A 27,467-nucleotide genomic window follows, 5' to 3' on the forward strand; every position below is an offset into this window, starting at 1 on the left:
CTTTGGCAACGGCAGCAGCTGCACATGACGGTGAAGGGCGAGACCCTTCGGCGGCAGGGGTGGAAGACACTCGAGGGTCTTGGAGCTCTGTACACATCGGTGTAGCGGAGGAAGCCAGTGTCCACTTCCATTCAGCGCCAAGTTGAAGTAGTTCTAATAATGCATCCAACAGGGGGACAGTCCTTCCCAGCAAAGGCCAAACCTGTAAAACATCAGAGAAAGAAAAAGTTCTATCCAAGGGAATGGGCAGAGCTGCTTCTCTAAGGGAAGCAGTCCTGTCCTTGAACCCTGGGGTTGACCTGGTATTAATTGGTCTACATTCCTGCTTGATCATTCCCCAGAGGAGACCGATGGAGCAGGAGCTTTGGGAAGAGATCGTGGGTCAAGGAAGAAGCGAGAGATTTCTTTGACTTCAAGGAAGACCCTGAAGGTGAAGAATCTCTCTTAGACTTCTTGTGCCGTCTCCCAAATCTCCCCCACTGGGAGGAAGACCCCTCTCGGCATACAAGACAGGGGTTGTCCTGGTCCCAGCGCTGCCCTTAGCAGGATTGACACAAGAAACATGGGTTCTGGACACGTCAGCATAATGGACGGCAAAAGAAAAAAATCACATCTGTATGGAAAAAGCAAAAAAGGAATAAATCAAATGGCAAGTTAAGTTGCCAGGCAGAGAGTGACAATGGACGACAATGTCGATTCTCCACTGAGCCAAAAGCAAAAGTGATAACGCAACACTAGTGCGCGAGTGAGTAGGGTAGCAGTCTGTCCACACACACCCCCCCCCAAAAAAAAACCAGCGGGTGGGTAGTTATACCTCACTAAATGTCTTTTGGTTTGTCTTCCAGCTAGACCAAAAGTATAATTCCTATTAATTGCAAAGGGTTTAAATTTAGTGGCAGAACAAACAGAATTCAACCACTCTATGGTCAGCATTGAAATCAATCACCAACATGCATAAAGCATAAAAGAACTGTATTTCAATAAGTAATTCAATACAGTTTACCTTTATTCACAAAAATCTAACCTTGAAAAGGATTAACCAAGTCACCTGGATTTAGTTATTACTGTACTACTATTCAGTGCTGCTAATTGATGACAACTAGCCAGCTATCAACAGAAACCCATCACTCATTCACAAGTTACATAATAATTGAACTTTAATACTAGTGTTGATACTAATTGTGTACGATATTCTTCAAAGTCAGCTTTGATTTCACAAAAGCAACAATTAAAAAACTGCAATAAGTTGAAAATGTGTTACGGGGCTTGTCATAAAAAAAACTTATATAAAGGTCTAAGGTTTAAAAAAAAAAAAAAAAAATTCATAAAGTGCACAGACTGATTGATCAAATTCAAGATTATCTGCTTTATTTATTTAAAAGTTAAAAATCATTATTGAAATGAGATTAATCTTGCAACCTTGTGACTATCTTATCTTTAAAAAGGGCACATACGGGTGCATATAAATCTCAAATATATTCCTAAATAGATTTAGGAAATCTCAAATGTGTAATTGGAGACTCGGTGTGCTCATTATTAAGAACACTATAAAAATTTTGTAAAACTTTAACACTGCAGTATTTATACAGCAAAGAACTTCAGTGGAAGGAAGTTAAAGCAGTAGTAAAAAAACAAATTAGTTTCACCATAAACATAAGACTAATACTGTTCAACATTCATATGTAAATGGATTTGAAAATAAGGATATACTGTACTGTATTTCACTTACATCTTCAAACCAAACAATTGGGAACATCATCTCTCTTAGCCCAGCAGCAGGTTTGATCTCTGGCACACTTGCAACAGCAATGTTTATTTGCAAACGAGCCTCAGCCTTGATTGGCGTTCCAGTGCGCTGAAAAAAATAAGTTCGCTTTTATATTCATAAGCTAAATTATATACTGTAGTTATTCAAATAAACGTTACCTATACGGAAAACTATTACCAGGGGACAGTCATATTAAAACCTCTGTACAATAAAAATTAAATGAGTGGACCAACTATAGTACAGTATAATGAACACTGCTGCCCATTTCTAGAATGTTTGTGCGACAAGCACAGGCCTGGGTGGCAATGTATGCAAGTTTTGAATTCTAAAAAATATTACAAATATATCAAGCTAAAACGTCTTAACATTTAGAGGCTGGCATAAATGATTTGTTCATACACTTAAGATTAATTAATTTCATTTAAAAAGTAAAAAAGAAAAAGAAAAACATTTGCTTACAGGTCTTTGTCCAATACTAATTAATCAGTAATAAGCTGAGCATTAGAAAGAACATACAATGTACAGTACAGGGGTCTACACGAAACACATACAAGCCCCCATTCACAAAAAAAAAAGGTGAGGCGAGGAAAGTTACTACATATCTATAATAGGGGCTTAGAATTCAACAATTGAATTGACAACCTACAAAAACCAACATAACTGGAAAGTATTGAACAAAATAGAAAAATTACATAACCAGGGTGCATTATACAGTACTAGAAACCCATTATGATGGGAAAGAGAAGACTGAATAACGGAGAGAATATTCATAGTAGTAAAAAAGTGGCATACTGAGAAGTGAAATCAAAATGACAACTTGAATTAAAGTTAACAACGAGTAATCACAATATGGTAACCCTGAACGGGTGGAGGTGACGATCATTGCCTTAAAAAGATTATCCAATAAGCAAAGATCTGCAACAAACAAAAATGAATAAAAATAATGCATGAAAATGAAAGGAAATTGTTAATTAATAAGTTTGCAATGTGGGAAACGTCAGTCACTATCAGGATTAGTTGTCAATTCTATTATTATTATTTGCTAAGCTACAACCCTAGCTGGAAAAGCAGAATGCTATAAGCCCAGGGGCCCCAACAGGGAAAATAGCCCAGTGAGGAAAGGAAACAAGGAAAAATAAAATATTTTAAGAAGAGTAACATTAAAATAAATATCCCCACCAATGCCAGCTCTTTCGACAATATCGGTTTGGTTCACACCTTGCTCCGAAGAAGCAGGTTTCTCCTCCTATGTCCAACTATACATGTAATCTTTATGCCATTTTCTTGCCTTATCTCACTCCCCCTCCTCAAGTCCTAAACTCCTTCATGCTCTCTGAAGTACTCTTACCAGCATCAGCCAAAGTTATCTTCTGAGAGTCTTTGGAAGTGTTCTTTGTAAAGATTTGACCGTATGCTCTGCATAGAAATATGATCGCTATTGGTCGAGTCAAGTTAACAGTGATAAAAGTATAGTACAGCATTTTAAAAATGGGCCCCAAGATGATCAACTAAGATGGTAAAGAGAAGATGATTACCTTACGAGGTGAGAAGATAAATTATCGAGAGGCATGATCAAGGTATGTGTCTGCTGAGTGAATGCTAGAAATGGAGAACTCATAGAACTAGAGTCCCTGCTAGCACTATTGCTTCTGGTATTACATCTCGTGCTGTTTGAGATGATATTTATATTGTTCGTATGAAAGAGAATGCACCCTAGATTGCGTGTGCTTACATGTGAAACCCGGAGTGTTCTCAAATGCCATCGCCTAGAAGGTGACAAGTGTGGATACAATGAAGTAGTTACTCCTCGAGAGAAAAGCTCGACCATATGAATTTGGTCTGAGACCCGAGTGCACAGAAGTGAATGAAAGTATCAAAAAGGATGCGATCTAACTGCTGAGGGAGATTCTGCAAGTGATTGCACACATGGGTGATCTAAGATATGTCTAACACATGGATCAATCTCTGACAATGGTTTGTTAACCGCTTGACAATATGCGAGCGCAAAGAAAACCTGTTGTTCTAGGTAGAGCATGGGCATGTGTTACTATTGAAAGTTCCTTCCAAAGGGCATGCTCGTAAGACTACGATTAAAAAGACTAGAGAGCTGAGGTCGCCAAATTAGCAGTGTACGCTTGTATCGTACTACATAATATGAAACTTCAAATTGAATACTGTACCACTCAAGATTTCCAATCTGTGAAATTACTACCATTATTGAAAATATTTAATTCTTAATTAACAAGGTAACATGAATGAATCTCAAAACAGGATAAAGTGGTCATTTCCAGATTTCCAGTACTGTATTAGTATTTGGCGAGACTTCCAATGGCCTTACTGAATTTATAAAATTGAATTTTTTGTCGTATTCAAACCATTCCCCTACTTGACCATATAACATTGCAGGTGTTTACACTTTAAAAACACAGCATATCATACCGGACTTAAATCAATGTAAAAAGCATGTCTATTTGCATCAGGGTTTAGGCCAACAACAGCATCCAAATATTTCTGATCTGCCTGGTAAAAGTGGGGCCACGATATTGCAGTTGGAGAACCTGAAAAAGTAAATAGGTAAATAAAGTGTGAATATGCTTAATTACAATATTTAAATGAACTATGTTAAACTGCATTGTAATCTACTGTAGGCTATTTAGAGAAAAATAAGAGTATTGCTCATTGTGGGAAGAGATCAAATATTTTGGTGCAGTATATTCAATTAGCTTTTGTGGGGATAGTAAAATTAGTATGTTCAGTGTAATAAAAATATCAATGTTCTAATATAAGATTAGTCCAGACTTCTTAGATTAGTAACATTAATATAAGACAACACAATGCCACAATTTTGAGGATGAAAATTAGGCATGAATGCAAAAGCTTCTGTCCTGTTTTAGTATGGAATCGGATGTTCGGATTATCTCAACTACAAGATGTACTGTAGTAATTTCTGGAGTCTTACTTCAGTCCCCAAATTACCCTCCTCTGAGCAATTATTTTTCCCAAGATATAGGAAGGTAAAATATAGTGTTGAAAACCAATAAATATCATTAGTAATAACAGACATAAAGGTTATGGTGTAGTTAGAAAATACCTATGAATAAAATGCTCATATTGAAATCAGGCAGATCTTTAAGCTTGTCAATTTCAGTCTTCCTAAAATGAGAGTGATCTTAAAAGGATATTCCTGTACATCCTTAGCCTCAAATGGTCAAGGGGGGCCTTTAGCTCCAGTGCTTACCATTCCTTATTATTAGTGTTCAAACATTTTTTTTTTTTTTTTTTTTTTTTTTTTTTACACTAATATTTATAATATATGAATGGAATTTTAAGAAAAAAAGTATTACTGCATGGAAAGAGTTCTAATAATTATGCGTATGACCATCAAGAGAGTAAATTGCACTTGAACCTATATTAAAAAAATTTCCAGCCCCACATTTATATAGTCCTTTCTATCAAATGTAAGTGACAGAATTTGTAATGGGAGTGGTTGTGCTAATGCTAGCGCTAAAAATCATGCTAAATTGCCTTACATCATGAGAATTATGCGCTACTCCATTATTCAAGAACTAAAAGAAACCCATTTTTAATGTGCACATGAGTCCCCGAATTTGCAATGCTTGCTTACTTTAATGCACAAAATATCACACGAGGTTGGGCTCGATAGAAGAAAGACACAGATGACGAGAACGGAATATATGGTGGAAGATGAAATATCATTGGAAGGATAAAGGTTTAATTAAGTAGAATAATTTAAATATTTAGGAAATATGATCTCTAATACAGGGTCCTTAGAATTGGAGTTTAATGAAAGATTGAAAAAAGCAAATCAGACAATGGCTACATATTTCATAAATTTTGGAAATCACATAGCCTGAAATTATACAGTATATATAAATATCAGGCTATATATCAGTTTAGTGAGATTGGGGTCACAGTTAGCACATGAGTCATGGTATGACAATGAAACAATATCCAACAGATTTAGTAGATTTAAGAGCGAGTCATCCTCACTTATAGTACATTTAAGTTGTACTGTAGTGATAATACTGTACTTATACAGTATTACAGTGATATACTCTAATCAGTGAGTATTACATTAGATTGAAACAACGGTTTTTTTGTGGTGTCCCAATGACCACTGTACCGTACTGTAGCCTTACGTGTACAATGCGTAGATTATGTGTGCACATGTACTGTACACTTACCGAAATGTCTTCATTCATTTACATATTACTTATACTATGATAGAAACAAAGTAAAAACAATATTAAGCAGTACTTAGTGCGTTAGTCTATCGCACGTAGGCAATGGGCAGCGAGTTGGTAGGGTTAGGAGTTATCCTACCTTAAGGCAGCAAGTATTCACAAATAAGGAGGGCTGACTGTACAAAGTAGAAAGTCTATCATAATAATGGAAGGTGAGGGTGGCATAAAAGGGCACAGTCAACCTTCTTTAGTCAAAAGATTGTATTCTTGGTCACCTTCTCGACCCTCCCACTGCTAACGAAGAGGTATTGCTTGTGTACATTTAGGGAAGCGCCTCAGAGCCCCCCCAAAATACAAAGGCAGTGCCATTTCAGCACTACTTGAGTCATATTGAGGTTGGTAGTGGCTCGGATTTTATTTAAGACACTCCTTATTAAGGTAAAACGGTGGAAAGGCTCGCGTCTAGGCCGTTCCAGGGATATAATGCATCCTCGAATGGTGCTTCTAGGTCTGGCAACGGTTAGCAGTATACTGGTAGTTAGTGGTTTAGTGAAGTTGCAAACAGGCTGACCATCTGTGAACTCCACAAAGTCAAAATCTCATTCGCTATTTGAGGATGCAAAGATCACCGAGCCAACTATTAACATCCTCCTGCTCACTTTGTCCACCATGATGTTCTTTCTGCCTGGAATAAAGCAGGCTGTTGGAGTACTGTAATGAAGTTGAGCACCAACACTCATGGATCTCCACTACTAGATGGCAGAGACGATGCAACACAGTACCTCCTTGCTTGTTTACACATCCCACATTAGTGGTGTCATTATTTACTAAGCTACAACCCTAGTCGGAAAAGTAGTATGCCATAAGCCCGAGGACTCCAACAGGGAAAGCAGCCCCGTCAGAAAAGGAAATAAACTATATTGGCTATAAGAGGTAATGAATAACAATGTATAATATCAGTAACAACGTTTAAATAGAATGTCATATATTAACAATGGAGAGAATAGCAAGGCTGAGTGTACCCTCAAGTAACAGAAACCTATCCCAAACAGTGCAAGGCCATGGTATAGAGGTTATGTCCCTGCCCAAAACTGGAGAACAATGGTTTGATTGAGTGTCCAAGATGAGTTGCTTATCATAGCTAAAAGTCTCTCATCTAACCTTACCAAGTGTAAAGTAGCCACTTGAAAATTGAATGAATGAATGAAGAAATTTTGGATATCTTAGTGTTGTCAGGTGTACACGGAAAGAGGAGAATGTGTAATGTAAAGAAGAGGCCAGACTATTTGGTGTATGTGTAAGCTGGGGAAAAGGGAGCCGTAACCAGAGAGGGATCATATGAACAGTAGTACTTTCTGGCCAGTCAAATGACCCAATAATTCTCTAGCAGTAGTATCTGAATGGGTGGCTGGTGCCTTGGCCAACCTACTACCTGATTTGTTGTTGTTTATCAACACTACAGAGCGATCGGTCAAAAGAGGATCAAAGTGATGAAGCATACAAAGGGCTGCTTGAAGCTTTAACATGATATGGCAATGACTATCTTAGTCGGACCACTGTCCTCATGCCATACATTCTCACTAATGGATGCTATTAAGTGACAACTCAGTGAGCAAGCAGTGGGGCAGGTCTTCCCACTCCCAGTCACTAATTACCAACCACTTGCTTAAAAGTTATAAAATTTTAACTGCAGTGCATTCCAGCTTCGCTGCTCTCTCCTATGTAAAGGACGAAAGTTTGTGTTTGTACCGGAAAAAACAAATTTTGTAACAGTAATTCAGTATTAAAGAAGCACACTGAAATGTGGTAGTTAAGGAATAGGTGGCCCATTTGATTTGGTCTTAGTTTTAGTAAATTTTACATATTTTGCCAATGTGTATATATACATATCTCCTACGTCTATTGATGCAAAGGGCCTCGGTTAGGTTTCACCAGTCATCCATATCTTGAGCTTTTAATTCAAAACTTCTCCATTCATCACCACCACCTTCATGCTTCCTAGTCCTTGGCCACATAGGGCTAGGTCTTTCAACTCTTCTAGTGCCTTTTGGAACCCAGTTAAACATTTGGTGAACTAATCTCTTGGGGAGTATGAAGAACAAGCCCAAACCCTCTCCGTCTACCCCTCACCATGATCTCATCCAGATATGGCACTATCTTATACAGTTTTATTTCTAATTCTGTCCTCCCATTCAACTCTCAAAATTCTTCTGAGGGCTTTGTTCTTGAATCTACTAAATCTGTTGGATAATGCTTTTTGTCATATCACTACTCATGTCCATACTGTAACACAAATCTCACTAAACTGATATACTGTATAACCTGATTTTTATATGTAATTTCAGGCGATTTGATTTTCAACCTAGCCATTGTCTGAATTGCTTTTTTTTCAATTGTTCATTACACTCCAATTCTAAGGACCTTGTATTAGAGATCATAGCTCCTAAATACTTAAATGACTCTACCTTAATCCTTTCTCCTTCGTGATATTTCAACTTACATTGCACATTCCATTATCACTTATGTCTTTCTTCCCAATCTTCTGTGATATTTCAAGCATCCTGGTAAGCAAGCAGTGCAAATCCTGTGGTGTTCTGCTAATAAGGACAACGTCATCAGCATACTCTACGTTAACTAACTTCCTATTACCAATCGAGTCCAATCCTTCTCCACTATCTCTATATGTTCAACGCATTACAAAATCCATGAGGAGGATAAACAACATAGGTGACAACACATTCCCTTGGAGTACTCCGCTGTTCACTGGAAATTCATTTGATAGGACTCCACTAACATTAACTTAGCACTTCCTATGCTCATGAAAATTCATAATTAAATCTATATATTTAAGAATTCAATAATACTGGCCAGTACACACTATCAAAGGCTTTTTCACAGTCCACAAATGCCATCAAAAGTGGATTTCTATATTCTACACTGCGGTACAGGATGTCTCAAAATGAAAATTTAGTCAGTACAATTACCTTTCTAAATCCTACTTGCTCATCTCTCAGCTTTTCCTCAATCTTTCTCTATAATCTCTTTCGAATAAGCACTATATTTTTGCATGACTACTGACATAAGTGTGATGCCTTTATAATTATTGCAATCAGTCAGGTCTCCCTTTTTTTGCCATTTTTTACCAACACTCCAAATTCCCATTCATCAGGTTTTGCCTCTTCATGTCACATTCTACAAAATAATCTTGTAAGTATTCTGGGGCCAACATATATACTAAAATAATATTCCACAAAAGAAAAAATATATATATATACCTAAAACATTATGCAATGCAGTGAAACCTCTAGATAGGAGAGTTTCTGCATACGAAAACTCATTTTACGAAATGACAAAATCTTATTCCTATTAAAAAAAAATAATAATAATTGGGACATGAAACTAAATTCGCATGGCTGCAAAATTTTTTTTTAAATTCGCGCTCCGCACAAAATTTAAAACTCGCCACCCTCTTCCTGCTCTCCCATTGGTTATCTCCCAACCCTGATGCTAGTTACCACCATATATCCGGCTCTCCTATTGGTCTGCATCTTTCCCATCATGCATCCATCAGTGTCCCTTGACCATTTCGTTTCAGCATTCGCTATCGTTCAGACTGAATTCGTGTTGGTGATTTAGATTTCATACAGTTTTTTGTGATGCTTTACTCAGCCCCGTAATTCTATAGCCAAGGGTCCCAAGAATGATGCTGAAGTTCCAGGAAAGAAGAAGGGGATGCTTTCTATGGAGACGAAGCTGGAGATAATCAAACAGTATGAGAGTAACATGCGGTTGAGTTTATTATCAAGGAGTATGGCCAAATCCACCGACAATAGGCACGATCCTTAAGCAGAAGGAAGCCATCAAAGCAACAACACACAAAGGCATGACTGACATTTCAGGTAAGAGAAGCCTACTTCTTGGGATTAACTACTAGGAAATCATTGGAGACACTATTATCGCAGAATTCAAGGCTTTGCATGGGTAGTTTGAAAAATCCAAGGGTGACTGCTATTTATTCAGTTGTGCGGCATGGGGAGGCTGCCAGCTTGGACATGAAAGTAGCCGAGACCTTAGTGAAGAAATTTGATGAGTTGACTTTACAAGAAGGCTACATTCCACAGTCTTGAACTGTGACTAAACTGGGATCTTTTGGAAAAAAAAAAAGGCCTGGTCAGACCTATATCATGGCAGAAAGAAGAAACTTCCTGGGCACAAGCCTATGAAGGACAGGCTTACCCTTGCACTCTGTGCCAATGCCAGTGAGGACTGTAAGATTAAGCCCCACTGGTGTATAATTTTTAATATCCTCGAGCCTTCAAGTCCCACAAATTGCTTGAGAAGAAGCTCCCGCTGATATGGATGGCTAATGAGGAAAGCCTGGGTAACGAGAGTTTTCGTGGAGTGCATAAACCTCCGTTTCGGTCCAACTTAAAAATTATCTGGAAGAGAACCACTGCCCTCTGAAATGTTTTCTGGTGTTGGACAACACCCCTGCTCACCCTCCTGGCCTCAAGGATAATATCCTCCTAGTATATTCCTTTACCAAGGTTCTCTACCTACCACCTGACACCATCCCTCTACTCCAACACATAGACCAGCAAGTGATTTTGAATTTCAAGAAACTCTATACAAAACATCTCTTCAAAGAGATTTTTCAAAATTACTGACAACACAAACCTCACCCTTCGTGGATTTTGGAAGGAGCCTTTTGATATTGTGATATGCCTAGGACTGATTGATCAAGCTTGAGGAGGTTTCAAGGTGCACCTTGAAGTCTGTGCAAGAAGCCGAGGCCTGATGCCATCTCTGCACAAGATGGAGGGATTCGACATAGGCCTAACTGAAGGCGAAACCAAAAACGTTGACATTTCTGAACCTTTTTCGCAACCTGAGGTGGATTAAATTGTTTCACTCGGGAGGCTCTAGTACCCCATGCACTAGCAACATCTGACAAGAGTCTAGCGACACTGACGTCAGCTGTTGCAAAGAGGGACTGTGGTTATCCATACAGTGATACCTCGGTACTCGACCATAATCCGTTCGAGATCCGTGTTCGACCTCCGATTTGTTCGAGTACCGAATTTTTTTTCCCCATAAGAAATAATGGTATATATTCTATTCCGTTCCCAAGCACTCGAACAGGCCCAAAATATTAATAAAACGTGTACCTAAACAACAATAATTATCTAAATGTGTATGAAATTGGTCAGAAAATCCTATAAAACAATTTTAAACCATTTACTGTACTAAAATAAAACAATTTTAAACCATTTTCTGTACTGTAGTGAACATACCTTTGAGCAGCGGTTCGATGGCATACAGGGATGGATGTGGAGAGGATGGAAGGGGGAGGTTACTGCTTGGAAGGAGAGTCCCCTTCCATGATGTGGCGGGGTAGTTCTCCTTCAGGAGTTGTTTCTCTCTCCAATGAAAGGGTGGGCAGATCTATTTCAGGGGTTTCTTCTCTTCTTTGTCTCTTCTTTGGAGGAGAAACAGGCTTTGATGTAGCAGCTTTCTTTTCTTTTGTGAAAAACTGGTCTATTGTTAATTGTTTCTTCCTCCTCTGCAGTATTCTTCGAAAATGATACATGACACTATCATTAAACATATGCACTGCCCGGTTTGCTACTGCAATTTCTGGGTGGTATTTTTCAGCAAAAGCCTGCACATCTGCCCACTTGGAACAAATTTCATTGATGAGAGAACTTGGAACATCCTCCCTTACCTCATCCTCTTCTGAAGATTCCTGCTCCACAATCAGATCCTGCTGCTGTTGTTGTTGCAGGTGCAACAATTCCTCCACAGTCAACTCGGTAGAATGGCTTTCTACAAGCTCATCAATATCATCCTTGTCGACCTCAAGCCCCAAACTCCTGCCCATGACAACAATTTCCTCAACGACATCAGTGTCATCAGAAATTACAGGGGTAGCAGTGCTTGGACCCGCCTCTGGTTGGAAACCTTCAAACTCCCTCTCTGTGACACATGATGGCCACAGCTTACGCCAGGCAGAGTTCAATGTCCTATAGGTCACACCTCGCCAAGCTTGGTCAATCATGTTAACAGAGTTGAGGATGCTGAAGTGTTCCTTCCAGAATTCCTTTAGGGTCAACTTCGTGTCACTGGTCACTTCAAAACACTTTCTGAAAAGGGCCTTGGTATAGAGTTTTTTGAAGTTTGAAATGACCTGTTGGTCCATGGGCTGGAGTATGGGAGTAGTATTGGGGGGCAAGAATTTGATTTTGATAAAGCTGTATTCTTCTTTCAAGTCATCCTCGAGACCTGGAGGATGTGCAGGAGCATTGTCCATAACCAGAAGACATTTCATTGGCAAGCTCTTTTCAATGAGGTAAGCCTTAACCTGGGGGGCAAACACTTCGTTTATCCACTCAGTAAAGAATTGTCTTGTGACCCAAGATTTAGTGTTCGAGCGCCACATAACTGGTAGTGCACTTTTACAAATATTATTTCGTTTGAACACCCGGGGGTTGTCCGAGTGGTACACTAACAAGGGTTTGATCTTGCAATCGCCACTTGCATTTGCACACAGCAACAATGTTAGCCTATCTTTCATTGGCTTGTGACCTGGCATCTTCGTCTCGTCCTTGGTAATGTACGTATTGGCTGGCATTTTCTTCCAAAATAACCCAGTCTCATCACAATTAAAGACTTGTTGTGCGATCAAATTTTGTTCATTTATGTACCGATCGAATTCCCCCACGTATTTATCGGCTGCAATTTGATCCGAACTAGCTGCCTCCCCATGCCTAGTAACACGATGAATACCTGTTCTATTACGAAACTTTTCAAACCAACCCCTGCTCGCTTTAAATGTAAATGAATCACTTTCACTGGTACTCGGACTTTTCTTCACTAATTCTTCATAGATATGCAACGCTTTTTCACAAATGAACGCTTCACTAACACTTTCCCCGGCCAACTGTTTTTCTTTAATAAATATTAAAAGCAACTTTTCCATCTCCTCAATCACTTGTGGCCTTTGCTTAGTTACCGCCGTAACTCCCGTTGCAACATTCGCCTTCTTAATCATTTCTTTATGCTTTAAAAACGTAGAAATGGTCGACTTCGCCATTCCGTATTCTACCGCTAAATCGGACACTCGTACACCATTCTCATATTTCGCTATAATTTCCTTCTTCAACTCGATCGTTGTTCGCACTGTTTTCCTCTTCTCCTTCCCCTTAACACTCATTACTTTCTTGGGACTCATTATGAAAGCTAAAAAAGCAATTAAAAGCACTGAAAATCACTAAATCACAACGAATGCTGATCGCGCGTTGTCTGAGTGACGCTCTCGAGAGAACTGATGCTTCCCGAACAAGCGAGAGTGGCCGAGATGGCGCGATCATCACAAAGCCCATGCGGTCGTCACGTGTTCGGCTGGTCGAGTACCGAATTTTTGGTCGAGCACCGCAGCAAAAATTTCTCGAAAATTTTGGTCGAACTCCGAATTGTTCGAGTATAGAGTCGTTCGACTACCGAGGTATCACTGTATAGTAATAGAAAAATTGGTTACACAGTACATTTTAATAGTAGTTAATGCTCATAAAACTAATCAGCAAAAGAATTTTGGTAAAATCTAGTAAAATATAACTGTAAAGACAAATTACTGAATGTATTCTTACCAAATTTGCAGGCACTAATGTTGAACAATCCTCCACCAAGGCACGGTGGACCATCTATGCAAAAGCAATCATTGTCAGGTTTTTTATCAACATCAGCAAAAACATCTTCTGGTGGAGCAAACCTGGAAATTTTAAAAGTTTAACAAAAAATAGATGAAACTATGTTAGAAGTTATATTTCTTTGCAATTTACTCCAAGTAAAATATAGTACAATAAGACAAATCCTCATTATCAATTAAGATGCATTTCTGTGATATACACCTATAATTAGCAATGAGCAGTCAAATTTAAAGGGGGAAAAAGGGATGAAGAAACAAGACACTAATTACAATACAGGTAGTCAGCAACTTATGACTGTTCAACTTTATGACCATTTTTTCACTGTGATGATGTCACAAGTATGTCTGAAATAGTAAACTAATTAGAAAAATTTTCCTTGGAAATAATCTATTTTCTTGTATGAAAATGAACCGATTTATCTTGGTAAGCTAGTATTTTCTTTTATTGATAATATACAGCATCTATTTTCATTAGAAAATACATTAAGAAAAGTTTTAATATCTGTGTAATGCAGATCATATGTCTGTTGACGTAATATCGGTGGAAAGCGAGTGGCAAACAGAGTGATTTCCTTACAATAGCCTAACGATTAGTATAAGTATCCCCATTCTCGAAATATCAAGTAACAATAAAAAGTATTTTGTGTGTGTGTGTATCGGTTATGAGTACTACTTAGCGTAAATTTGACTCTACAATAGTTTTATTTCATCTCAGATACTAGATCAATATTTATCAATAGTAAGTACACTAATAGTACAAATATTTTCTTGGAAATCACATATTTTCTTTACTTCATAAAAATTAAATACTTTTGCTTGGTAAGTTAGTATTTTCTTTAATTTCTTGCAAGAAAAAAGAAAAGGGTTTTACATATTTCAAGTAATTTTTTTGTCAAGTTCATACGTATGGCAGAAAGCGCGGGCAAACCGTACAATTTCCTTTCGGTGTATTACTGAGTAATCCTATTATTCCCGTTATAGAATCATCGAGTAATGATACAAGAATTTCTAATAATATCGAAAGAAATATGAAGATATAACGGCAGAGAGAGAGAGAGAGAGAGAGAGAGAGAGAGAGAGAGAGAGAGAGAGAGAGAGAGAGAGAGAGAGAGAGAGAGAGAGAGAAAATTATGATCTTACCTTTTAGAAATAATTCCATACTGCTCTACATCACCCCAAAAAGTTAAAGGCACAGACCGGCAAAGATTGTCATTAAACATATATAAAACTGTATCATCTGTGATTCCAGGAGGAAATATGGATCCATCTGTTCCATTTAGCATGTTGCACTCATCAGTTTTCCAATAATCCAGTTTTTTGATGTGATTGAAACTATCTATAATCCCATACTTTTCCATAGTTTCTTCTCCTGTGAATACGTTAAATAAACCATCTGTTGAACCATTTTTCTGTAAAGAGAAAATAATCATCAATCATTTGTATGACTAAATTACTAGTGATAATCTAGAACTAAAAGACTAGTGCAATACAGAACATATCATTAAAGGATTATTCAATTAAAAACTACCATCAATGCTCAATAATTTCTACATAAAACTACCATAGAAAAGACAATAAAAAACTAATAAATTTAACACATTAAAATAATGCAGCAACATTAAATAGAAATCTATGACATGTAATATTATTTAGAAAATAAAACCATATACTGTAAGCAGTAAAACTGAAAGCTGAAAGACTTGTCAACAAAATGTAGCAGCTAAACGTAAAAATCACCTCAGTAGATTGATTATGTAGAAGAGGAACATTGTAATGGTACCTAAACAGATTGTGGATGATAACATTTAATCAAGTGACACTCTCAACTCCCAAGTGAGTCACAAGTATAACAATTATAACTTAACATAGTATAAAGTATATTCTAATAGCAATACAGTACATGTGTACTGTAATACTTCTTGATATGAATGTTTCTGTATTCGAAAAATTCCTGCCCTCCCATTGGTTTTCTCCCTACCTTGATGCTAGTTATCGCCATAAGGTCCTGCTCTCCTATTCTATGACAATAAGTACAATTTTAAGTTAAAAAACACAGTGAACAGTACTGTAGTAAGCATAGCCTATGTACAGTATGTACATGCGCACAATGCTACTACGCATATCAGAACATTGCCGATATATTTTTCTTTCATTTCGGTAAATAACAGGCCGTAAAATTTTTTCCTTTTAATGTCGATTATCTATCTATAATTCATTTTACATAAAGAAAATTTTCAAATTAAAAACCACAATTAACGGAACTGTATTGTATGTACAAACACACAATGGTATTACGCCTATCAAAACGTTAGCGATATATTTTCTTTCAGTTTGGTGAATAAATAACAGATCGTAACATTTTTTCCTTGTAATGTACTCTAATGATGATTTATTTACAATTAATTCTATATCAATTGGTACATTAAGTTACAAAACACAATGAACGGTACTGTATTGTGTTTATGTACCGTATGTATGTGTATCAAAACATTACCGATATATTTTCCTTTCATTTTGGTAAATAAGTTAATGAAAAAACTATTTACTGAACAATTAAAGTTTATTCCTTCTACAAAGAAGGTACACTTAATTATTAACATCAATGAATCTTGCCTGTACAGTATTAAAAAAAAAAAAAAAAAAAAAAAAACAGGTAGGTTATTTATTGACAAATCACCAAAGAATACAGTATTCAGTGTATTGCTGAACAATGAATTAGCTACGCTGAAGAAAACATTTTTGGTTATGCATGATAGAAAACTTACCTCTCTATAGTATGGGCAACATCAATAAAGTACAATACGTACGGTACTGTATATTTCGTATATGAATAGTACTGTATGTATTTTTCATTTACTATTTCATTATGTTCTAATAACCACTTCATTTATAGGTATTAACAGTTAGGTTAAGTATAGTGAATGATTCAAATTTATTTGGCTATATTTTGTTGTGGTTATAGTTTTATTATAAAATATTGTGTGATGTTATTGTAGGGCTTGGAATGAATTAGGCGATTTATATGTAAAACTGCCTTCATTATATGAAAAATTCATGATACAAAAGCCACTCCGGAACAAATTAATTTTGTATCTTGAGGAATTACTGTACTGTATATTTATACATTAACTTTCCCTACTGTTTCGTATGATGCACTAAATTTTGTAGTGACCGACTGGAAATTTTGGTAGCCTATTTTGACAGTCCTTGAGTGTGATGCAGCATTTTGCTTGATACAATCATGTGTAGTTTTTTATATACAAAAGATAAATCATTCCAGTTTCTTTTGATTTTATTGCATTAATTCTTTTATTAACTTCCATTTGGATGAGTTAAATACTGTTAGGCCATTATTTTGGGGTAACCTAACCTGGGCTAGCTTAGGTTACTTGACCCCATAAACACTTTGACCTCCTTCACAACCCCATTTCATAGCTATTTGCAAGGATAAAAGAAGGATTGCTATATCACACAAACATGTTTCAAGTTGTATTTTTCTCTAACTTAACAAAACTGGGTCCTGTAATAGGAGTAATAAAAGTTTTATACGGTAATACAATTAAAGGATGATGGTTTGTATTCATGTAGGAACAAAGGGCAGCATGTGAGGCAGGAACAAAGGGCAGCATGTGAGGCAGGAACAAAGGGCAGCATGTGAGGCAGGAACAAAGGGCAGCATGTGAGGCACTCAAACACTACCTCACAACCATAAAAGAAACTAAAAGGGGTCCTCTAGAGGATCAAAATGGCAAAAATACTTACATTGATGAAGAAACCGAATTTATCAAATGGTAACCGTTTGTCTGGAGGCAATATATCCTTAGCAATTTTTAGGAGAGGATCATCATAGCCCCACATCAGTTCCCCAACTGTATGGGCAACAATGGGTTTCTCCTTCAACACTTCTAACATGGATGACAATGCAAGTTTTGCAATTCGAGCAGCAAATCTCCACTGTGATATTGCAGCCTGAAATTTACATTGCCAACATTAATAGGTATAAGTTAAGAACGATAAGAAAAATATGAAATGTTAAACTCAGGAACTGGTTAATTGAACCAGTCTCTCATCTGATACAGTATGTAAACTAACACCTACTTGTGAAAATCACAGACTTTTGTACTGGGAATGTGGTTATCAGTGCTTAGTACATATGTAGTAAATATCAATACAAATGTGTATGGAAATTGAGATTGTACATGACAAGAAAGATCAACCCAATCAAAACTCCTAAATGAAGTTCACCAACAACAATGGCCCAATCTAACAATGGAAGTGGCCAAATAAAAATACAGCTTTCAAGAAAATATGATAAAAATTCAAAGTAATAACTTACCACCATAGGAATATTGAGGGATACAATTACATCATCTTCAGATCCAACAGACTTCTCTCTTTCAAAGAAATAAAACTTCTGAGTTTCATACGAGACTGTTCCATTGTCATGGAACCCAACGTTTATTTTTTCCCAATGTTCTCTGTAAAGGGAAATATATATCATATACAGTATCAATAAAATCAAATATACATTAAATATTTTATACAAATAATAACAATTAGATAAAAAAAGAGTATGTGCAAAATACTGAACTCTGTTTAAAAAACTCTTCCTGCTTGTGTTTTTAAATATATTTATCCTTTAAGAAGCAAGTTTGCTGCTTCCTTCTACCCCTTTTCCTTGGTTTCCTTGTGGCTGGTCAGGATAAAAGCATTAGGTTGTCCATCACAGTGGCCCATGGATTCACAAAAATACAATATCCTAAAACACTTACAAAAATACTTGCCTATAGCAGTAAGGTCCAACTTCCTGCAGGACGGGTTTACTTCCTGCTAAAAATTCTTTTTCATTTGTAAGATTAAAAAAGTACATGCGTAGATGTGGTGTGATGGGTGGTTGTTTCCAGTTCTTATAGACGTCAGTTCCATTACGAATCACAAGTTCCTGCGGAGGCAAGATAAACCCAATGAGGCAAATTTTATTCAGAACAGTGCCAATATCAAAAATTTTAAGTAATTTTTATTTTTCCTAACATACTTACCGAGAACTACTTTCTTAGGAGTTACCTGTAATCTCCTCTCTACCGACCAGAGTTTTGTGTAGTATATCCTAAAACCCGTTTTCTATGGAGGGCTAACTCGGGCGTAAGAGAACGTGCCCCGAGGGTAGCTTTGCGCTAGGTCGAGGTCCGCCTGGGTCGTGAGCGTCAGCAAGTTCTACGGATGTTGCACAACTCTCGCAAGGGCAGAGAGGCACTCGGGGAAGGTAGGGAGGGCCATTACCCGAAAGTAGTTCTCGGTAAGTGTGTTAGGAAAAATAAAAATTACTTAAAATTTTTGATTTGTTCCAACACGAATACTTACCTCGAACTACTTTCTTAGGAGACTTACACTTTAGGAGGTGGGAGTGCCTTCCTGACCCTCAGACCCAGCAAGCGGCAGCCAAGAGGCCTAGGTATAAACAAAACATACCAGGAAAACGGACGATAGGGTAACTACACAAAGAGCTCACGTTAGTGTCTAAGTACTCACCCTTTGAAAAACTTCTTCTGATGTTGAATCCAGTAACGTAGTTGCAGAGAACGTGTTATCCAATGGTTCCAGGAGGGTTATCTCCGATAAGGATAGGGAAAAAACGGGGAATAGGGTGAAAAGGAACGAACCTGTGTCTCCCGGTTTGCTATCCACGATCGAGCCTGGGGCTTTTACCGTTAAATCGCTTGGAGCGCGGAGATGACTGTTCCAATGGAGAACCCGTCTAAGAACTTCCTTGAGTAGTCCTTGAGGTAATGGGCAGTAAAGGTTGACTGGTTAGACCAGGTACCTGCCCGAAGGATCTGACCCACTACCATGTTTTTCTCAAAGGCTAAGGACGTACTCAGACCCCTGATGTCATGGGGTTTGGGGATGCCTGGTAAGCCCAGAGCTTCTTCCCTGTAGGCTCTTGCAATAACTTGTCTCAACCAGAAGGAAGTGGTATTCTTGGATACCTGTTTCTTAGTAACACCTGTGGAGACGAAAAGGCTCTTGATGCCTGGCCGGAGATGAGCCGTCCTTTCAAGGTATTTTCTAATGGCACGGACCAGGCATAATCTCAAATCCTCAGCATTCCCCGTCCTAGGGATAGCTGGCAGAGAGAATCCTTTGAATTTTGGATCCCAGACAGCTGGGTTCTGGGTTTTTGCCACAAAAGAAGGAATGAACTTGAAAGATATCTCTTTCCACCCCCTCGAATGAGAGACGTCATAAGACAGCCCATGGATCTCCCCTACTCTTTTTGTGGAAGCCAAGGCTAGCAAAAAGACTGTCTTGAGAGTGAGATCCCTGTCTACGATATCTTTCATCGGCTCGAAGGGGGGGGGCCACTTAACATCTTCAGGACCCTAGCTAAGTCCCACTGAGGCACCCTAACTGCTTGGGGGGGGCAGGACTGCTCAAAGCTCCTGACAAGCATCGAGATGTGCCTAGAGAAACCCAGGTCGATGCCCTTCAGGAGGAAGACTTGACCCAAGGCGACCCGCACTCCTTTTATAGCTGGGATTGACATTCCTATTTTGTCCCTCAGATATACCAGAAAGTCCACTATGTCTGGAACCGATGCTTTGAGGGGTTTAATGCGCCTCGAAGCGCACCACTTCGTGAAGGAGGCCCACTTAGCTTGGTAGACCGCTGCCGACGACCTTCTCAGGTATAGCGACATCCTCTTAGCAGTAGCTGATGAATACCCCTCCTTCTTCAGGAGTCGCTCGATAGTCTCCAGGCGTGAAGACGTAGAGACTGTGGGTTGTCGTGAAACCTGAGAAAATGCGGCTGTCGTAGAAGATCTGACCTGTCGGGGAGTGGCCACGGAGGTTGACTCGCCAGGTCTTTTAGGTCTGCGAACCACTCTCTTTCCGGCCACCAGGGCGCTACCAAAGTCATCCTTAAGTTCCGGGCAGTGCTTACTCTGTTGAGTACTTGCCTTATCAACGTGAAGGGGGGAAAAGCGTACACGTCTAAGTTGTCCCACCTGTGCTGAAAGGCATCCTCCAAGGCTGCCTTCGGGTCTGGGACAGGAGAACAATACACGGGAAGTTGCGCGTTCAGTTTGGTTGCAAAGAGGTCCATCACCGGGGAACCCCAACGTTGGATGATGAGCTTGGCTACTTCTGGGAGGAGGGACCATTCTGTCCCTACTATTTGACCCATCCTGCTGAGACCGTCGGCCAGCACGTTCTTTTTCCCGGGGATGAACCTTGCTAATAACACAACCTGGTTCGTTTCTGCCCAATCTAGGATCTCTAGGGCGAGATCGCACAATTCCCTTGATTTCAAACCTCCTTGTTTCTTTATGTATGCTACCACTGTGGCGTTGTTGCACATCAACGCCACAGTGTTTCCCCTTAGTAGATCGACGAAGTGTAGGCAAGCATTCTGGACTGCCTTCAACTCTAGGACATTGATGTGTAGGTCCTTCTCCCCGTCCATCCAGGTTCCTCTCGCTGTCTCGTTGAGGAGATGGGCTCCCCACCCCTGGTTGGAGGCGTCTGTGAACAGAAGTAACTCGGGAGGGTCGTTCGCGAAGGGCACCCCTTGAGCGAGTTCGATCGGCAATGCCACCATTCCAGGGAGGGTATTGTGTTTGGCAGGACTGGGATTAGTTCTTGTTGCGAGTCCAGTTGGCACCAGAGGTTCTTCAAGTTCCATTGGACGGCTCTGAGTCTGAGTCTCCCCTGGGGAACCAGTTTTTCCAACGACACCAGATGCCCTATTAGTCTTTGCCAGTCCTTCGCCCTCCTGGGTTGCCCCGACAGGAACGGACAAAGGATCCCCATCAGATTGTTTATTCTGTCCTCCGACGGAAATGCTTTTCCCAGAAGGGTATCTAATGTCATCCCCAAATAGGTCATTCTGGTGGAGGGGGATAGGTTCGATTTTTCCGGGTTGATCATGATACCCAGATCCTTGCAAAACTGGAGAAGCTTCGTCCCTTGCTCATTCAAGACGTCCTTCGAGGAGGAAAGAAGCAACCAGTCGTCCAGGTACCGGATGAGGCGAATGCCTCGTTCGTGAGCCCACACTGAGACTGTCGTGAACACTCTCGTGAATACCTGGGGAGCTGTTGACAATCCGAAGCAAAGGGTCTTGAATTGCAGGATCTGGGTACCCCATTTCACCCGGAGAAACTTTCGACTCGAGGGGTGGACCGGAATTTGGAAGTAAGCGTCCTTGAGGTCTATGGTCATCATGTAATCTTTCTCCCTCAAGGACAGCAGGACTGACTTCGGAGTGTCCATTTTGAAGTCTGTCTTCCGTATGAACTTGTTGAGAGCCGACAGATCTATAACCGGCCTCCATCCCCCTGTCGCTTTTTCCACCAGGAACAGTCGACTGTAGAAACCTGGACCTGGGTGTAGGATCTCCTCTATGGCCCCCTTCTCCAACATGGTGGACACCTCCTCTTGAAGGGCGGCCCTCTTCAACGGATCCTTGGGTACCAGCCACTCCGACCAGATGGCCGGAATTAGAGGGGGGGTTCTGCTAAGAACGGTAACCTGTAGCCCTCCTTCAGTACGGACACTGTCCAGGGCTCTGCTCCGTGAGCTTTCCATGCTTGCCAATATAGTCTGAGGCATCCCCCAACCTGAGGCTTGGGCAGGAGTAGGGGGCCTCCCACTCTATCTCCTCCTGGAGGAGCGGCCTGAACGGCCTCTCCTGGAGGCAGAATAACCTGTCCTAAAAGAGGCTGAAGCTGCTGGGGCTCCTCTACGGGGGGGCTGAGGCGCTGAGGCCCAGGAGGAAGAAGGAGCTTCTCTCTTCGTCAGGCTAGGAGAGGTCTGAGACGTCGTGGCACTGTCTGAGACTGACCTCTTGTAGGGAGGTCTCCTTACAGGCGTAGGCCTGGGCGCATTTAATTCTTTCCTTTTAGACACCTTCTCCATGATCGCCTCAAGTCCTTTAAGGGGAACAAGGAGTCACCCCACAAAGGAAGGCTCCTCATGGCCCTCGCCTCTCTGTCTGGGACCTTCCGGGACACCTTCGCCAGGATGGTGTCTCTCTTGCGAAGCACCCAATTCGCTGTCAGGGCGAGAGACTGGTAAGTGAGAAACTTAAGCGTCTTGCCCCCGGAGGTGATAAGCTCCCTCAGGAGGCTTTGCTGTTCCGGGTCTGTCGGGTCAAAAGTAGCTTGCACCCCTACTAATGTGGAAGCCCACCAGTCTAGCCAAGAGGAGACGTGTACTAGGTCCCTAGACATTTCCTCCATCATCACAGCCTCCGATGGAGAAAAACAGACCGGGGCTGAAGAGGCTCTGTCCTCCGAGGCGCCCTGTCCCAGAATGTCGAGAGAAGGTTCCACTTTGCAGGCTCCAGGCCATCGTCCTTCTGGCACAGAGACCTTGCTCTGTGTTTTGAGCCCCAGGAGCAAGTTAGAAGAGCTCTGAGTCTTGGGAGCATCGGCATTACCTGCCACCACTCTATCCACGTGCTCCTGTCCCAGGACGAGATCCCGGGCCACAGGAAGAGCCAGGGAGGCTTTTGGTTGGACAGGAGCCTGCATCAACCGGATAAGGCTGGACCTCCAATAGTCCTCATCGGTAGCAGCCGGTTCTTCGATCTTGTGATGTCTCCTGATCAGACTAATTACTCTTCTGTAGGCCGAGTCCTCCGTCGGGGAACCCTCTCTACCGTTGGCCGAAGCCTCGGCTTGAGCCCGGGAAGTCGGGTCACCGGGCACTCCCAACCGGGCGCCTTGGTCCTGGCACAACAGGCACTCCCCTGCGGAGGTACTGGTCTTCCCCGGCGGAGATCTCCGCACCAGGAACGGGGGTTAGGACAGGCATCGCCGAACCGGCGAGGACTAGTGTCCGATCATGCTCTCTGGGGGACGAGGACGCGGATCCCGTGGGCTGACCCGACAGCGGGAACCGTTCCTTAAGGTCCGAGGGCCGCACCAGCTGGGCTGGTTCGGCCAGGCTGCCCGTAAGGAAGCGCGGTTCCCCCCACTGGGCGGGGTGAACCGGAGGCTTCGCGGTCTTACGCCTGCCTGCAGAGGCCTTCTCGGTTTTATCCCTGCGAGGGTCATAACCATGTTTGGAGGGTGGTCTCCTTGGCGAGAAATCCCTGGACCGCCGGTCCGGGGAACACTGTATCTCCGACTCACGGGGTACGAAAACCCAATCACCATCGGGTGACCTACTCCTCCTGTGTTTCCTCCGTGGAGAACGGGAGCGTCTCCTGCTGTACCTGGAATGTGATCTTGAGCGGGAACGCCTGCTCCTGGACCGCTCCCTCCGACGCCGATGTTTCCTCCTGGTTTCTTCTCCCGACGAGAATGACTCCTCCGAAGAGCCCGACGTCACTGTACTTACCGTACGGCGGGCGGGAGCGGGGGCCGCGGGGGACTTCGCGACTCGTTGCGTACCCGAGGTAGAGGGTTGCAGGGGACCTACCTAGTGTCTTAGGAAGCTTCCATCCGAAGGCATCACTCCCTGCGGAACCTAACTTACCCTGGTTGTCGCCGCCTGCCGAAGAACCTGAAACACAGGCCCACGAAGGGGGCGAAGACACAGAAACAACATTGCTACACCATAAGGGGTCATCGGAGGAAACGTGCCCCCCAAGCACAAGGGCCGAGTCTCCAGAGCTCCCTGACACAGCACTACCAGGCTCCTCACTAGCCCGAGAAGGTCCCGCAACTCCCACTTCACACTCACCAGACACCTGGGGAAGAACGCCCGGTTCTTTCCCCACGATGGACTTACCTCGTCCCCTGCTCTGGGTAGGGGAAGGAGAGACAGAAGCCCCGTCGGACCGTTCACTGGGCGACGGTAGCGGCGAAGAAGCACTCGATTTCCTGGGTGAACGTTTCAACGATTTCTTTTTCTTCGTGCCGGAACGCACCTACTGAATATCACTCCAACCAACACACTCGAGGCATGTATCCGAAGACGAACAAACTTTGCCCCTACAGGAAGAGCAAAGGGAGTGAGGATCCACTTCAGGTTTGGAGAGGAACGCTCCCCACGATTTTCCGGCTCTAGGCCCAGGACAACGGCGGATCTGCTCCATAACGCACAAACACAAGACACAGGAACGCAGGGAATCAAAGGAATACACTTGGGAAGCACAAAGAAGGGTAGTGAACACACAGGAACACAAGGGATAAGCACAAGCTACCACGCGGTAAACACGTGGGACACACGCGGCGCACACAAAGGGTTGAGAGAGACGAGAGAGCGACGTGGTGACACGTCGCGACCAGAGAACTTACTGACGCTCATGACCCAGGCGGACCTCGACCTAGCGCAAAGCTACCCTCGGGGCACGTTCTCTTACGCCCGAGTTAGCCCTCCATAAAAAACAGGGTTTAGGGTATACTACACAAAACTCTGGTCGGTAGAGAGGAGATTACAGGTAACTCCTAAGAAAGTAGTTCGAGGTAAGTATTCGTGTTGGAACAAAATTCCTGTTTTGAAACTAAAATATCAAGAAAACTAATCACTGAGGACTCAATTTCCTTGTAAAAATCAGAGAGAGAGAGAGAGAGAGAGAGAGAGAGAGAGAGAGAGAGAGAGAGAGAGAGAGAGAGAGAGAGAGAGAGAGAGAGAGAGAGTGAGAGTGAGAGTGTGAGTGAGTGAGTGAGTGTGTCTTATTTTAATTAACATCACACTCCGAGGGCTGGAAAATTCAGTCCTTTTCTTATGTTACTGAATTTATGGTAAAGACGCAGAACCTATGATTACAGTCCCACTATATTTAGCAGTTCAGAAATATATAACTTCAGGATAAGAATATGGACCTCTGTGGTCACATTTCCTTTTAAGTAAAGATTTCAGTACCGTGCCACAAGTATTGATCATTTACCCCCCTCAAATTTCAATTCTTATAAAAGCCCATATACTGCACGGCATTTAGTCAAATATTTTGAATAATACGACCCCCGGATAAAACTTATAAACCTTCATTGGCTATGAAACTATGTCTTGTCGCATCATGAAAGATTAAAATTATCATCTCCGCAACAGCTGGACTGGCCCGACCTAGTTCAATATACCATACCTCATTTCGTAATGCTTCTTCCAAATTGTAAAAAATGCAGAAGCTGCTTCCAGTCGTCTAGCACTACACATTTTATACCTTATGAAAGCGCTACAAATTACCATAAATCTTGTACCACACGAAAGTGCTAAACAATACATATCATACCAAACGAAAGCACTACACATCTTATGCCACACTAAAGGAAAGATTTTTCAACCAATATTATTCTTTCCCATGTATTAGCTGTAAGGAATCTTCTGTTAAAAACTTCTTGGCAAAGATTTGGAAAAACCTGCTAAGGTTTTCTTGGATATCTAGAACGGATTTGTTTATTATTGGATTCATATACTGTAACTTAAACTACAGTGCTAAAACAAGTTTTATGTATGTTTCATTGTAATTTTGCAACTACTCTACACTTCAAATTCTGAATGCTGCACATCAGTTTCATTGCAATAGCTGTGGTTTTCCTTAGCCTAGTAAGGTTGGTTCTCCAGTTGGGATGTTTGATCACGTCTTTATTTTGTTAAGAATTAAAAACTGAGCTGCCTGTCCCTGATACGTCATACTTTTTCAAGATATATACAAAATCTCAAGCACACTGGAATGAGATTTTGAGTCCTCTTTTAAATTTAAATTGGTCACAATTGTATGAAAATAAATTATTGCAAACATGCTTATTTGGAGAAGCAGGAGGCCTATCATCTTCAGAAGGGAAACAGTTTATGCTTAAACTGAAAAGAAATACAATCTGACCATAAAAGAAACCCTTTCTGGACATTCAGATGTTCCTGGACAGTTCCACTCTGTTCGTAATACTAGGCATGCCAATAATTCTAACAGTCAGGCCTTCTCCATCATGAGGCTCAATACTACATAGTATTCTCAAAGTTTTGTTTCAACTGTGACCAAGTTGTGGAATGATCTTCCTAATCAGGTAGTTGAATCGGTAAACTTGCAACAAATGCTTTTATGATGAACAGGCTGACAAGTTTTTATCGTCTATATATGAATTATCTGTTTTAAGATTGTTAATGTGTTTTTAGATATTTAATTTTAAATTTTCCATTACTTATATTGTTTGATTTATTTCCTTTCCTTTCTGTACCGGGCTATTTTTCCCAGTTGGAGCCTTTGGCCTTATAGCACTTTTTCCAACTAGGATTGTAGCTTGGCTAGTAATAATAATAGTAGAATGCATTTCACTTTTACTAAATCACACAGGGCCAGGTACAAATAAATTTATTATTTTTACAATAAAACCTGTACTCATATATACACTGCACTTCTTTCAACTTAAACCACAGAAATTCCAATGTTTGAACAAACACTCTACACTTCTGGGAAAACATTATATACGTTTGAGAGGAAACACTATGCACATTAGAGAAGAAATACATAGTGGCTAGATACATGCTGAAGAGAGGAATGGTGGAACCACAGATCTTGAGGAATGTCAGGCTGACCTCTGGGTTCCTATGCAGTGCTAGGCCCATATATATCATCCTAATTCATTCTAGAATCTTCCAGTTCAGCCTTCCCGTAACGTGGGAGCATGGTCCGGGAGGCCTCTCACAACGTCAGGTTGCCAACTTGGCAGATTTGAAGTATGGTTCTATCATCGCCTGACAAGGCAACACTCTTAACTAACACAACCCACCTCATCTCGTAACATTGAAAAAAAAGAATAATTTTTAAAGGTTTAAAAGTTTAAAGTTCGCTCATGAATAGCAGAAGCAAGGGACAGTGATATTGCCTCAAGACTGACCAT

The 27,467-nt window shown here is 40.9% G+C and overlaps 1 protein-coding gene across 1 annotated transcript in view; it reads right to left on the bottom strand.

Moving 5' to 3' along the window:
• Positions 1-27,467, bottom strand: part of LOC137639560 (lysosome membrane protein 2-like) — a 101,204-nt gene that overhangs the window by 12,767 nt on the left and 60,970 nt on the right. The window contains exons 3-9 of the mRNA XM_068371823.1: positions 18,463-18,620; positions 18,015-18,156; positions 17,441-17,647; positions 14,819-15,087; positions 13,620-13,741; positions 4,208-4,326; positions 1,730-1,855 (exon numbers count right to left, since the gene is read on the bottom strand). Coding sequence (XP_068227924.1) covers positions 1,730-1,855; positions 4,208-4,326; positions 13,620-13,741; positions 14,819-15,087; positions 17,441-17,647; positions 18,015-18,156; positions 18,463-18,620 — 1,143 coding nt within the window. The remainder of the gene's footprint in view (positions 1-1,729; positions 1,856-4,207; positions 4,327-13,619; positions 13,742-14,818; positions 15,088-17,440; positions 17,648-18,014; positions 18,157-18,462; positions 18,621-27,467) is intronic.

Source organism: Palaemon carinicauda, chromosome 4 (genome assembly GCF_036898095.1).
Source record: "Palaemon carinicauda isolate YSFRI2023 chromosome 4, ASM3689809v2, whole genome shotgun sequence".
Lineage (NCBI taxonomy): Eukaryota > Metazoa > Arthropoda > Malacostraca > Decapoda > Palaemonidae > Palaemon > Palaemon carinicauda.